The 15,465-nt window shown below is 43.6% G+C and overlaps 1 protein-coding gene across 6 annotated transcripts in view; it reads right to left on the bottom strand.

The window, feature by feature from the left end:
* DGKI (diacylglycerol kinase iota) overlaps positions 1-15,465 on the bottom strand; it is a 151,936-nt gene that overhangs the window by 51,502 nt on the left and 84,969 nt on the right. For all 6 annotated transcript variants that reach the window (XM_075275203.1, XM_075275204.1, XM_075275208.1 and 3 more), the window contains exons 7-15: positions 14,269-14,340; positions 11,092-11,208; positions 6,208-6,282; positions 5,639-5,734; positions 5,360-5,442; positions 4,028-4,088; positions 2,901-3,014; positions 2,432-2,569; positions 1,080-1,158 (exon numbers count right to left, since the gene is read on the bottom strand). In XM_075275203.1, the coding sequence (XP_075131304.1) occupies positions 1,080-1,158; positions 2,432-2,569; positions 2,901-3,014; positions 4,028-4,088; positions 5,360-5,442; positions 5,639-5,734; positions 6,208-6,282; positions 11,092-11,208; positions 14,269-14,340 (835 nt within the window). The remainder of the gene's footprint in view (positions 1-1,079; positions 1,159-2,431; positions 2,570-2,900; positions 3,015-4,027; positions 4,089-5,359; positions 5,443-5,638; positions 5,735-6,207; positions 6,283-11,091; positions 11,209-14,268; positions 14,341-15,465) is intronic.

Here is a 15,465-nt window from a genome sequence, read left to right as displayed (position 1 = left end):
TGTGCTACCGTGTCAGGGTAATTACGGGAAGAACAATTTGGCGCTCACATCAAGTACCGAATTTATCATCATCAGTCTGAGAATTTAGAAAGGGACTGGCAATAAAATAGTTCTTTTGAAGTCAGAAGAATCTTAAAGGGGTCGTCTGCTTCAAACATTCCCTTTTTGCTAATAGGGACTCCTGAAAATTAGGTGTAACATGTCCTGCAGGTGAGAATCCCAATGATCAGTTGTGATCGGTGGAGATACCTGGGAGCAAGTGTTCAATTTCCCTACAGTGACACCACAGGTGAAAGGTGGTATTACACAGTTCCTATATAATTCATGGACATGCCGTGTCCTCAAGTGTAGAATGAGGGACCTATAAATAAGGAGATCCACAACCTCTTAATCCCCACGCCGGCTCTTGGTTACTAGTCTCCTCCTCCTGGCAGTCAGCACCTCCACTAGGTGGTGACACTTATGGGAGCAGGAATGGCAGCCATGTTGCTTATCACACAGATTTTTGTGCACTTTAGATGGAAATGCCCTTTAAGGTTTTAAGAGTAGGCCGAAGACTCAAACTGGTATGGCAAGATGGACAACAAAAATGACTGGAAGAGGAGGTTAAAGAATTCATGTTTAGCAAGTGCTGGGATTTCCACTGAGGTAGAGAACAGGAGTATCCATCTTACCATTCCCATCAGAGAGGGGCATTCATCAGTTATACTATCATATAGAGCACGCAGGGATTGGTATGTAAAGTATCTGGTCTATGATTGGTAGGGAATGATCATGTGATCAAAGTGATATCAACATTAGCGAAAGTGAAAATTGGAGCGGTTGCTCATACCAACCAATCAGATTCCATATATTATTTTGGAGAACTCAAGTGCCGGCCTAATTGGTTCTTAAGGGTAACTCATAGAAGCCGATCATGAATTTGCTGGGACAGTCCCAAATTTTGGAGAACTGATCCCCAGCCAAAAAAGGGGGTGTGGCTTACAAAACCCTGCCAAAAAGTGAGCAGTACGTGAAAGATGATTGGCCATTGAAGTACTATAGGGAAATACACATGCCCACAACCTTGTCCAACTCACCTCTAGACTCGTGAAACTCCAAGGTCACGTGAGCATCAAATCCCAGACTGAAGTAATTATTGAATACGTTTAATGGAAGCTGAAAGAAAGCGAAGATCGTTCTGAGACAGTCCAGACCCCCGACAAGAAAATAAAATCGCTCCTTATCCGCTAGTCACAGTAGACTACTAATTCTAGGCCTATGGTGCCATCTAGTGGTCACAGCTTACATTACAATGTAGCCAACATATTCCATGAAAGGTGAACTTTCACCGACTCGGCCAACTCCGACTCTTTACATCCTTCTACAGTGCCTTCAAAAAGTCTTCATACCCCTTGAAGTTTTTCTCATTAGAAAGAGATTTTCAGTGATAACCAACACAAAGGATACAAGGTTTTCACAATTTTACTCAAATAAAAATCTGAAAAGTGTGATGTGCAAAAGTCTTCAGCCCCCTGTACTCTGATACCCCTATATAAAATCCAGTGGACACAATGGTCTTCAGAGGTCACTCAATGAGTTAATAGAGTCTGGCTGTGTGTAATGTAGTCTCAGAATATATATATATATACATATATACCTGTTCTGTGAAGGCCTCTGTGGTTTGTTAGAGGACACTAGTGAACAAGCAGCATCATGAAGACCAAGGAACTAACCAGACAGGTCAGAGATAAAGTTGTGGAGAAGTTTAAAGATTTTCAGATTTTTATTTGATTAACATTTTGATAACCTTGTATCATTCTCCTTCCACGTCACAAATATCTGCAACTTTGTGTTGCTTATCACTTAAAATCTCAAGAAATGTGAAAAAAATTTAAGGGGTACGAATACTTTTACAAGCCAGTGTACTGTTTAGACCTTGCTCCACTGATTCCGACACAGTTAGAATTTTTTCTCTAGCCCCCACCGTTCCAGAGAAATCATTCTTTACTATAGGGTGGGCGGTTCTAGACTACCTGCTCCAGCTTAGGACCGCCCACCGGACAGTAGAGAGCTTAATTAGTACACTGGGTGCTGAAAATAACAAGGCTGATTGCTCAGAAACGGTGGGGGCTAGAAAGAAAATTCCAACTGTGCTGGAATCAGTGGAGGGGTGCCTATGAGAAATACAACGAGTTGGAGAAGGTGAAAGGTCCCCTTTAATATACAGTCTTCTGGAGTGTGCAGAATAGTGAATGCAGCTCTGAAGTATAACACAAGTATGAATAAGGGAACATCACAGTTATGTACTATGCAAATTCAGGGTGACACATCCTACTCGGGAACATATGATGTAATATGAGACTTCTTGCCATGGTGTGCCGCCATTGCACAGCCAGCCTGATAAAACTTACAACCCCCAGACACCCGGGCAGAGCATCTGACCTCTGACCTTATGTGTCCCATCATCCAGCTCCTCATGGAGTAGATCAGGGTTCCTCTCCACATGTAGATTCCAGCGGTCCAGCTGCACGATGGTGCCATCTTCTACGTGGCAGAGGATCTTGGACACGGGTTCATCTGTGTAACCCTGGGCGGGGTAAAAAGAAAACAAACACTTAGAGAAAACATCTCCAATGCCACTTGTTGTCAGTTTCTCTCAGGCGCCACCTGGTGCATGGTTCTGTTCTTACTGGTGACACCTTCTCCTGCTTGTCCTCTGGGAAGGATAACCACAACTTTCTCTTTGATACCACCTGCTCTTACTGTCTGATGGCGCTTACTGACACGTTCTCCTTTTCTCCGGTTCACAGAGCAATGATCTTATATTGTGTCCATATATCTGTATTCATATGGATTTACTGATATCACCCCTGTACATAAGGAAAGGACAACTTGTAAACCTACAGCGGAGAACTTACCCCTCCCCAATTAAGGGTACGAGCGAGGTCATTCCCAGTACCAAGTGGAAGAACAGCAACAGGGGGCTGAGGGTTAAGCTGTAGCTCGTCCAAGACAGAAAGGATCCAGCCTACCTGTGATAGGAAGGAGGACATGATTACATAGAGACTGATACAGGATACCAGCAGAATAGTGAGCGCAGCTCTGGAGTATAATACAAGATAAATAATGTAATGTATGTACACAGTGACTGCACCAGCAGAATAGTGAGCGCAGCTCTGGAGTATAATACAAGATAAATAATGTAATGTATGTACACAGTGACTGCACCAGCAGAATAGTGAGCGCAGCTCTGGAGTATAATACAGGATAAGTAATGTAATGTATGTACACAGTGACTGCACCAGCAGAATAGTGAGCGCAGCTCTGGAGTATAATACAGGATAAGTAATGTAATGTATGTACACAGTGACTGCACCAGCAGAATAGTGAGCGCAGCTCTGGAGTATAATACAGGATAAGTAATGTAATGTATGTACACAGTGACTGTACCAGCAGAATGGTGAGCGCAGCTCTGGAGTATAATACAGGATAAGTAATGTATGTACACTGTACCAGCAGAATAGTGAGCGCAGCTCTGGAGTATAATACAGGATAAGTAATGTAATGTATGTACACAGTGACTGCACCAGCAGAATAGTGAGCGCAGCTCTGGAGTATAATACAGGATAAGTAATGTAATGTATGTACACAGTGACTGCACCAGCAGAATAGTGAGCGCAGCTCTGGAGTATAATACAGGATAAGTAATGTATGTACACTGTACCAGCAGAATAGTGAGCGCAGCTCTGGAGTATAATACAGGATAAGTAATGTAATGTATGTACACAGTGACTGTACCAGCAGAATAGTGAGCGCAGCTCTGGAGTATAATACAGGATAAGTAATGTAATGTATGTACACAGTGACTGCACCAGCAGAATAGTGAGCACAGCTCTGGAGTATACAACACTGAAATTTATCAGGATACAATTTTCAACCTAAAAAAACATAATACTTGTACTCGTATAGATAATTTTGACTTCCATTGTTAATACACCAATAATACATGTCAGTCACTATAATATTCTGACTATAGAGTTCTTACCGTCCCATCGCCACCACAGGCAAGAATTCGTAGATTTGGCACTTTTCTGTACAACTCCAACCTAGAAGACAAAACACAAAAAAATATAAATAATTTACCAATACCAGACAATCACAACCAGGCCGCTATATTATAGGCAACGGTTACAGATGTGGATCTGATGTCATATAGAATATATGAGAACCGAAAATCTATCGTATTACTATATAGGGCAGGCTCTTCCTGATGTGATGTCAGAGCTGGGCTATAAACCATCAGCCAATCAGATGTTTGCCTCCTCCCCTCTTCAGAGGAAGATGACGCAGAGCGACAAATTGCAGCTGCATCTCCCTCTTCCCCTTCCTTCCTCTCCACTTTTTGCTGTTTTATACTAGATGGATTTTTTGAAGACTGATGAAGTTTCTGAAACATCTACAGACATATAAGCTATACGTTCCTGAAAGGTGCGGAAGATGGTGCTAAGAGACAAGCTGCAGCTACATCTCCCTCTTCACCTCCTCACGGTTTGCTATTTACATTAGATGGATTTGGGGTATCTGAGAAGGTTTTAAAGAAAATCTGTAGGTAGGGAAAAGGGAATTACAGGCATAGTACATAGAGATAACCGTAAGTGAAACGCTGCAGCTGCATCTCCCTCTTCGCCCTTCTTCCTGTCTATCTGTTTTACACTAGATGGATTTTTGAAGACTGAAGAGGTTCCTGAAACTTCTACAGACATCTTGAAAAGAGGAACCACAACCTGTTAGAAAGTGGAAAGATGAAGCTGAGAGAGAAGCTGCAGCTGCATCTCCCTCTTCACCCTCCTCCCTGTCTATTTTTTAGTGTTTTACACTAGATAGATTTTTTAAGAGGTTTCTGAACATCTAGGGAAACTCTAAGAGGAAAAAGAAGAATGACAACCTGCTAGGTTTCTGAAACTTCTACAAACATATAAACTATAAGTTCCTGCGAGGGGAGGAAGATGAAGCTGAGTGAAAACCTGCAGCTGCATATCCCTCTTCTCCCTCCTCATTGTCTTCGATTTATACTAGATGAAGGAATTTTCTGAAAATTGAGAGCCTAAATATCTTCACATTGTATATAACCTTCACAGAGCCGGGGGATCAATTTGTCGTGGCTCATGTAATCAGGAAGTACTGGATTATTGTCATCATCATTGTCCCTAATGCTTGTAAATAGGCTGTAATTCTTTGCTTTACCTGCGGAGGAGCTGTAGGTAAAACACAAGCATAATCCGATTATTTCAGAAGCCAAAACCATCCAATGAGTTGATCAGCAGGTGTCCTATAGGATAACAACCCTCCCCGACCCACCAAAAGTTGTGACACTCACGCTTCCCGTGGTCCTTCCTGAGAGAGATCAAAGACCTGCCGTGGATTCAGGTACCACATGAACATCTGCAGCACTTTCGTACCCTATTGGGAACAATCCCGGTTTAATATTATTGCAACATTACCAAATTTTCCCCCTGCCCTAATTTCAGGAAGGAGGTGGGGCACCAAAATAGGTGGGGTTATACTGGTTGTGGGTGGGGTTAGTGTATTGGTGGGCACAGTTAGCAGTGAATAGAGTGGATAGATATGTTTAAGGATGACCATATTGTCCCCTTACCTGGTTTCCACCGCTTTTTGGGTTCACAAAGACTAGCAAAGGTTTCATGAGGGGGGAAGAGATGGGTTTTATCACAAAGGCCCGGCCTTTAATGTCCTGTGGAGAAGAAGGAGAGGATCACAAGAGGATTATGATGGCCCCTGAATAAAGCTAATAAACATTATCTAGATCGTGGGCTTATGGAAGCCAAATGCATGCCTGAAGCCACCACTAGAGGGAGCTTATGAGCTTACTGCATACTGTTTGATCATGGATTTCAATGTATAAACTGTATGCAGTAAGCTCCTCAGCTCCCTCTAGTGGTGCCTATAGGCAGTGACAATGTTATATTTAAAATCTACATGAATGAAGAGGATTTGGAGTTCTGTATACAAGGCTTTGACCACTACAAAAATATTCAGAAACAAATTAGCACAGAATTTTTTTGTATTTGAGGTGAACATTGACTGTAAGGTAAGTGCACCAGTAACATTTTAGGAGGTGTCCTTCTAAATTGACAGGATCAACCCCTGTTAGTTACGTCTTGGGTGGGTGAAGCAGACTTATGGCATCCTGCCTGGATTTCTTACCTCAAAGCCTTTTTTGCTGGCTTTCCTCTTGAACGATGTTCTCTTCTTCCGCCTACTAGAATTTTTTGCATTAACCTGTAAAGTTCAAAATAAAATTCTGAATATTTTTTAGGTTCCTGCAACGGAAGATCATGAGAACCGGGGCCAGCAAAAACCCTACATCCATGGCGGTGATACTTAAGTGACACATCTGCTCCTCATCCCGATGATGTCATATTCTCAGTAGGTGCAAGAATTTTAAAAAACCCTGGGATATAAAGGATCTATCGGGATAAGGGGTTGGGTTAGGGCAGGGACCACCCCACCCCCCCACACACCCCCATGATCTGGAAATATACCTAAAGTCAATCAAAAAGGCATCTTATAACGCTCAAAATATTACAATTTAGCATTGCTTCCCCCCTGGTTGTGTTTGGTGCTGCAGCTCAGCTTTATTGATGTTAATGGCGCTACGTTGCAATACCACACTCAACCTGTTAACAGGTGTGGCGCTGTTTTTGGAAGAAAGCTTTTCTAATGCTGCATACTCTACAATGAAAAGAGATGTACTCTCCTTGGCTTTGACTGCAGGAGGTACTGGAGATAACCGCAGTGATTTACTTTCACCACCAGATGGCACCCACGTTGCATTCTGCTCACTACAATGTATTGTACTGACTCTATCACCAGATACATACACACAATGTGCGTACGGCTCTGTTCACAATACACTCAGTATGTAAGTTCAGTATAAGTAGACCTGAATGTGAACATAGCATAGATATATGTGAATTAGTACAATGAGTAATATGTGTCACCGCTGAGGGTTCCCTACAATATATCTAATCTAGGGAAGGCTTAAAGGGAGTCTGTCTTCATAACGAAACGTATCAAACCAACCACGCAGATAGATAGGTAAGGGGCACCTGAATCAAACAGTGTTTTCCCCTTGTGAATCGGAGCCTCCGTTGCTAAGATATCGCTGTTTTTGTCATATGCAAATGAGCTCTTTTGAGCAATGAGGACGCCGCCATTGTTTCAAACTGTTCATTTGCATATAACAAAATCAACAATATCTCAGCAACGGAGGCTCCGATTCACAAGGGGAAAACACTGTTTGATTCAGGTGACCCTAACCTATCTATCTGTGGGGATGGGGTATTATGCTGGGTTCTTAGGACACTCCCTTTAAGGGGACAAAACTTTCAAATAATGATATATTAACGAGTTCTGAGACTTTCTGATATATGTTTCCTCATCACATTCAGACTCTCTGCTTGCTGACAGTGAATAGTAACACGAAAAGCGGCCAGAAATATGCACAGAGCTAATACTTCTCACAGCTGAGGATTTGTTATAATTGTATCCAGTCTAGACAATGCTCTGTGAGCTGAATACATAGTCAGTGTATCAGTCTAGAGATACAATTAGTTTATATAGTTTCCTACTATTGGATGTAATACTGCATTTAAAGGGGATGTGAGTTGTCATAAGATGCCTTTTATACTAATAATTCCCTTTAAAACTGGAACCTGCCATTGGATGGGCCCTTATATGATAGGACAGCTTACAAATACCCCTAGAAAGGGTTAATCTATAGGGGTGCAATTACACGGACTCCTGCCACCTAGTGGAGAACCTTCCATAGACGTGAGTCAGACTCATGACTGGCCCTGAACTAACTGTATCTACCAGCAGGGGGAGCTCAGTGTATAGACTTATATCCCCCCTAGTGGTGAGTGTGCAGAACTCTGTGGAGGAGGAAGGTGCATGTCAGAGGAGGCGGGGCTTCTCATTTGGCCCCTAGATAGCGAAACCACAAACGTACAGATGCCCTTCACCAAGGGAGTGAGTCCAGGAAACGGGTTCCCATGAAAAGGATTGTCCAGGACTGTGATATCGAGCTACTGCCAGACACATGTGACTACCTTAGCTAGTGACATCACGTCCATTGCTCACATGGCCATGCTGCGGCGCAGTCTCATTCCAATAAATGGGGCTGAGCTGCAATACCAAGCACAGTCACTATACAAGTATGGTGCTGTGCTTGGTAAGTAGTGACGGGGCAGTAGCAATCGATATGGCAGTCTCGGGCAGCCCCTCCCATAGCAGTGATAGGAACACACAAGGCCAACACATGCACACAGCCCAGACACAAGCATGACCTCCAGGGACACGGGCATGCGGGGTCAGTGACCTCAGACCAGGCACATCCAAGGCTCCACCATCACTTCAGGGTGGTAACAAAGACACCATTAAAGGAGATGCAGAGGACTTCCAGTACACCCCTAGTCGGATGAACCTCGGCCTAACTCAATTTTTGGCAGGACTGGCCAACCGTCTAATGTGTACAGGGGTGACCCAACTCCCCCAGATGTCGGGAAAAACAAGAATCGGCCATTTTGGAATTCATCAGGTTCAATCCTTCATTCTCAAAGGAGATGGGCGACCCCATGGGAGGAGTCTGGCAGCAGATCCCCCCTTGCTCAGATGCACATTCAATGCCCAAAGATACCATGTACATCGTAACGACACGCTATCTGCAATGGTCCCTGCCCAAAATTCCATAATTTGCTTTATGCAGTGACTCAGAGGACTTTCAGAAGGACCTGCACATGGTCACATGACCTCTACAGGTTCATACACCAAAGGGGGGCATCCCCATTGAAAAAAGGTGATAAGGACAGTGCAACCCCTGTCTCTGCACAGAGCACGCTCACTACACTCTCCCATCAGAGTCAATATCATATATACTTTTTAAAATGTAAATCCTAAAAATGGGATCAGTCCTGGATATATGTTACATTTTTGGACCGAGTCTCAGTGTGTTTGTCTGCAAATGTTCACAGTTTTGCAATTTCCTCAGTAAATGCTGTGCAGTGTATAAGACAGAGCTATAAATATACGAGGAGCCGCCGGCCGGGTGTGATAGCATACATTAATAAAGTTAAAAGCTATTAGCCGTGTGACCAGCACTGAGACCGCCAGACAATTAGCAGCAACGTGTAATCTATAAGGAGAGGAGAGGAATACAGGCGAGCGCTGCTCTGGGGTATAATACAGGAGGTAACTCAGGATCAGTACAGGATAAGTAATGTAATGTATGTACACAGTGACTGCACCAGCAGAATAGTGAGCGCAGCTCTGGAGTATAATACAGGATAAGTAATGTAATGTATGTACACAGTGACTGTACCAGCAGAATAGTGAGCGCAGCTCTGGAGTATAATACAGGATAAGTAATGTAATGTATGTACACAGTGACTGTACCAGCAGAATAGTGAGCGCAGCTCTGCGGTATAATACAGGATAAGTAATGTAATGTATGTACACAGTGACTGCACCAGCAGAATAGTGAGTGCAGCTCTGGGGTATAATACAGGATAAGTAATGTAATGTATGTACACAGTGACTGTACCAGCAGAATAGTGAGTGCAGCTCTGGAGTATAATACAGGATAAGTAATGTAATGTATGTACACAGTGACTGCACCAGCAGAATAGTGAGTGCAGCTCTGGAGTATAATACAGGATAAGTAATGTAATGTATGTACACAGTGACTGCACCAGCAGAATAGTGAGTGCAGCTCTGGGGTATAATACAGGATAAGTAATGTAATGTATGTACACAGTGACTGCACCAGCAGAATAGTGAGCGCAGCTCTGGAGTATAATACAGGATAAGTAATGTAATGTATGTACACAGTGACTGTACCAGCAGAATAGTGAGCGCAGCTCTGGAGTATAATACAGGATAAGTAATGTAATGTATGTACACAGTGACTGCACCAGCAGAATAGTGAGCGCAGCTCTGGGGTATAATACAGGATAAGTAATGTAATGTATGTACACAGTGACTGCACCAGCAGAATAGTGAGTGCAGCTCTGGAGTATAATACAGGATAAGTAATGTAATGTATGTACACAGTGACTGTACCAGCAGAATAGTGAGCGCAGCTCTGGAGTATAATACAGGATAGGTAATGTAATGTATGTACACAGTGACTGTACCAGCAGAATAGTGAGCGCAGCTCTGGAGTATAATACAGGATAGGAAATGTAATGTATGTACACAGTGACTGAACCAGCAGAATAGTGAGCGCAGCTCTGGAGTATAATACAGGATAAGTAATGTAATGTATGTACACAGTGACTGTACCAGCAGAATAGTGAGCGCAGCTCTGGAGTATAATACAGGATAAGTAATGTAATGTATGTACACAGAGACTGTACCAGCAGAATAGTGAGCGCAGCTCTGGAGTATAATACAGGATAAGTAATGTAATGTATGTACACAGTGACTGCACCAGCAGAATAGTGAGCGCAGCTCTGGAGTATAATTCAGGATAAGTAATGTAATGTATGTACACAGTGACTGTACCAGCAGAATAGTGAGCGCAGCTCTGGTGTATAATACAGGATGTAACTCGGTCAGTAATGGATATATAATCTTGTATATATCTTTGAGGAGGGTGCAGCTACCCATGGGAGAGGTTGAACGGACATATATTGTACACACAAAGGAGACAAACTCTGAAATTTACAATCTTCCCTGCTCTGTAGTTATACATGCTGACAGTTTCCCATACACACACAGATGCAACATTCCCAGTGTTAGGGGTGTGAGGGGTTCTGTACACAGGAGTGACATATATTTCCACTGCACTTCAATTACAAGGCATCAAACAAGTTGGCATAGTCAAGGGAAATGTTACCCACAATGCAACAATAGCAGGGCCACATCACCAGAATAGAGGAAGAGAGGGTTAATCCCAGTTAGGTCAGGGGTCATGCATTTCTTTGACACTCAGGTCGTACATACGGGTGCTGTCCTGGTCAATATCAGGGCAGACTGGCCGGGAGTAGGTGGAAAGACCCTCACAGACAAAAAGTAACATGCAGTTACCTGAGGTTTCTTCACCTTAATGATCCAGCTTGGAGGGACTATGACCGCAGCATGGGCTCCCAGGGAGCAGGGCTCCTCGATGTGATGTAACAGGAAGCAGGTGACCTTGTTGTGAAACTGGAAGGAAACAGACAAGGTAGAAACCGGCCGGGTTACATGTGCCCAACTCTCTGACAGTCTTTACTCAAAACCCTATAGGCCCTGTCCTGGATAGGTGCAGAACCTAGAAGGATAGGCCCTAAAAATCAAGGAAAACCCATTTAGTAGACAATGATGGGCCAAACTAGGTTCCCATTGTGGTACCCTATAAATATTATATCAGAAAAAATCCTCCCATTCCAAACAATTGATTCTGAAGCTCAATGGTTCGAACGTCTATGGGCCGTAGAGAAGGCGCGGGGTCTGAAACCCAAACAGACGTAATAAAACAGTAAATGGAATGGAAATTCAAATACATGGCGAAGATGGCGGCATCTTAGGGTGCATTCACATGGAGCAAAATGTTGGGGAAAAGCCTCCCCATAGAACTCTATGGAGAGATTTTTTTCCTGGGCGGAATCTGACGCAGATTCCGCACTAATTCCGTGCCGATTCTCGCTAAAATCTGCACCATTTTGCTCCGTGTAAACACACCCTTAGGTTCCATTAGCTTCATTAATTTAATGAATTAATTTAATTTTTTACTAAGCTGACATCACATTGCAATGAATACTACTGAACCACCGGCTAGGCCCCTTACGAAAGACCGCCCAGTACTGCTTGATGGCGGTCATGTGTCCAAATAGTGCATCTCTATACAACAATAACATTACTAGGAGGAATAACAGAGGAACGACACAAAGTAAACATGCCCTAAGTACTGGCGGATTTTGGTCCTCAGAGTGACGCGGGAAGCCGCATCATAATAGGGCCAAAATGCGCCTCCCCCTCCGGAGTAGCCTCAAATGAATGGGCCTAAAGGGTGCTGCCACGAGGCGAACGCCAGGGCCGAATCAGCCTCGGATTCAGTGCCATAATCTGCCCCCTCTTGCCCCGTGCAAATAAGCCCTTAAAAGTATCACCGAGCGCTGAAATCCGGAGCCCCTTCTACATGTAGGGTTAAAAATACCGCCATATAAGGAATATTACTACGCCTAAGGGAACGTACAGGAAATTTTTAAACAAAACGGAAAAAAAAGGTAAATTTTGGGTGATCGAGTGATGTGTGTCAGTGGTGGTGGTGGCGGCGGTCGTGGCGACCCTGGCACCGGCTATATATAGAGCCAGGAGTTACACGGTGATTTGGCACAAAGGGATTTTTCTGAGCGCAGAGGCACAATGCGCAGTAATTACAGAGCAGCAGAGCTGTGTGGGTACACTGGAGGCTTTACATGACTAATAGCTGACTGTAGAACATAGCGAGACTATCATTACACCGCATGGACTACGATAATTCCTGGGTATGGAGCGTTCCCGCTCTCCGCGCACCGTCTGGAAGACACAAGCCGGTAATGCTCTGTTCTATGGAACAGATATGATACTAATCTCTTCAGGTAACTCGGGCGTATACAGGAAGAGGGTTCCCGTAAAGAACAGAGATACGGGGGAGGAATTTACAAAGCTGGAGCAAGGGCAGAGAGGCGGAGCGGCCCCTTATGACGTCACCTCCAGATTAGTTATACTCCCCCGGAGTAAACAATGGCTGAACATCTGCGGCGTTCGCAGCTGCAAATTTTAAATCGATGTGTTGCGTGGCCTTAAAGATGCTGACAGTAAGCTGCAAATACGCAACTTTATTCACCTGCAACGCGGAAATATATTAGGCGTGTATCGCGACTATAGGTGCCCTAAAATGTGCTTTCACCACCATCTTGTCACCACTTTTAGAGCACACCCTGGTTCCTATTTTTAGCGTCAGCCTCAGATTCCCTCTTTAGTACCTAGGTAAACCGGTAATGATTGTCCCAAGGGTTAAAGGCCTGAGATATTTTCTTAAAGGGAGTGTCACCAGACCATAGCATATCAAATAAGTCACACCGATAGATAGGTTAGGGTCCCCTGAATCCAACGGTGTTTTCCCCTTGTCAATCAGAGCTTCCGTTGCTGAGATATCGCTGTTTTTGTTGATATGCAAATGAGCTACTTGAGGCTACACGGAGGCGGCCATTGCTGAAAGAGCTCAGTTATATATGGACAAAACCAGCGATATCTCAGCAATGGAGGCAGCGATTGACAAGGGGAAAACACCGTTTGAGTCAGGTGATCCTAAGCTATCTATCTGCGGGGCAGGAATGATATACCGGGATCTGTTGACAGACTCCCTTTAAGAGCTTTTTAACCTTGTTTGGTGCCCCTTTTATTGCTACTCTTCCTTAAAAGCCTCTCTGTAGTGTCTGCCTGAATTGGTCCCATTAAAAAGGAGCAGCGAACATGAAGATAGACAAAATGTTTGAGGCACTCAGCGCACCACAGCAGATTTACTTACCATATGCCATGGCTCTAACTCCACCCCTGTCCAATTATACCCACTTTCTTTGTGTCTCCACACAAAATAATGCGCCCTTACTGTTGTCACCATACGGTATCATGTCCCTTTGTCGCCATGTTTTCAGTACGTAACATCCCTCCAGTGGCTCCACACATTATAATGTCCCCCTTGTGACCCTTAAAGATTATAATGTCCTCCAAACAATAGAATGGTCCTTTTGTGGTTCCGAACTGAAGGATAACCTCTTATGTGTTCCCATACAATAGAAAGGGCATAAAGTCCAATATAGTAAAATGTCCCCCATGTGGCCCCACAAGTTGCCAGCAGGAAAGACTGAATGGAGAAGGAGGGAGCGGACAACTTCCCGCCTCACCATCGTATTCAACTCCAGAGGACACAAATGGAGCTGAGGTTGGACAAACCTTTCACCATCCAGGACAGCACCCATAATCCGGGACTGTCCTTCTGCTGTAGGGAGGTCTGATTTGAGAGTCAACCTCAGGACCCATTTTTGGTTCTGCCCAAGAAGCCCTCTTAGGTGATCTAGGAGAAATGGACCATGTGACATCACATTGATAGGTCACATGGGCTGCTTGAACCTCAGTCCTATTCGATTCAATGAGGCTGAGCTGTGATACCAAGTTGTGCTTGATAAGTACTGAAAACCGTCCCTTTAAGTATTAGAGATCACAATTATTAGTTCCTCTTACCGCCTGCTTGCACCACGAGCAGCTGATAGCCACAATTTCCTTGCTGTGGAATGAAAACTTCTGCTGAAAACCCTAAAGATAAGGAAAAAAACAAGATGAAGGCGATAAAGAGGAAACCTGATCTCCATCAGGATGTGGCTTTTTACTGCATCAACTAATATTTAACTATTTACATGCTTAAAGGGATTGTCACCAGACCGTAGCATATCAACCCAGACCCGTAGATAGGTAGGTTAGGTCCTCCTGAATCAAACGGTGTTTTCCCCTTGTGAATCGCTGCCTCCGTTGCCGAGATATCGCCATTTTATCGATATGTAAATGAGCTCTTTAGAGAAATGGCGGCGTCCTCGTTGCAACAAAGATCTCATTTGCATACTGAAAAAATGGTGATATCTCAACAATGGAGGCAGCGATTCACAAGGGGAAAACACCGTTTGATTCAGGTGACACTAACCTACCTATCTGCAGGGATAGAATAAAAATTCTGGGTTCTAGTTACACTCCCTTTAAGAAGGATGACCACAATGTACTGAATTTTGGGAGATTAATTTTGTTCAGTAAATCCTGCAACGCACTACAGCGGAGTATCACAGGTACAGACACTGAACCAGCAGGGGGCTGGAGTGACATGTAACATCAGCCAGGATGAGAGCCGTACTGAGTGCAGCTTTGGGTATAACTAGAGTATAACATCAGTGCAATGTATTCACTGAATAATGCAGAAGTGTAAATTAACTTCATCAAGAAAGAGACTAAATGCAATTTTTTAAAATCCACTTTAACACTTTAAGTCAATGAACATTCGAGAAGACGTCTAAATATGAAGAGACTTCCGGAAAAAATGGCTTTTAGTAGAATTACAGTTCTAATAAATCTGATGCTTTTACACCACTTATTAATTATGATTACGATCGTCTGCACTTAGAAGTAATGAGTCAGATCTACTCTACTGTCTAACCACACACCGAACGCGAGAAAAACACAAGAACTCCGAATATACTGCCAGAAACTACTCAGAAGTTGGAATCTATCTATATACTGCAGAAATGACACTGAAACCTGATGTACACAGAGGGGAGTCATAGTATTATAGTAATTATATTCTAGTATGTGAGGGGTGGTATTATAGTAGTTATATTCTTATACATAGGGGGCGGTATTATAGTAGTTATATTCTTGTACATAGGAGCAGTATTA

Source organism: Leptodactylus fuscus, chromosome 5 (genome assembly GCF_031893055.1).
Source record: "Leptodactylus fuscus isolate aLepFus1 chromosome 5, aLepFus1.hap2, whole genome shotgun sequence".
Classification (NCBI taxonomy): Eukaryota; Metazoa; Chordata; class Amphibia; order Anura; family Leptodactylidae; genus Leptodactylus; species Leptodactylus fuscus.
This window is presented reverse-complemented; position numbering and strand designations above follow the sequence as displayed.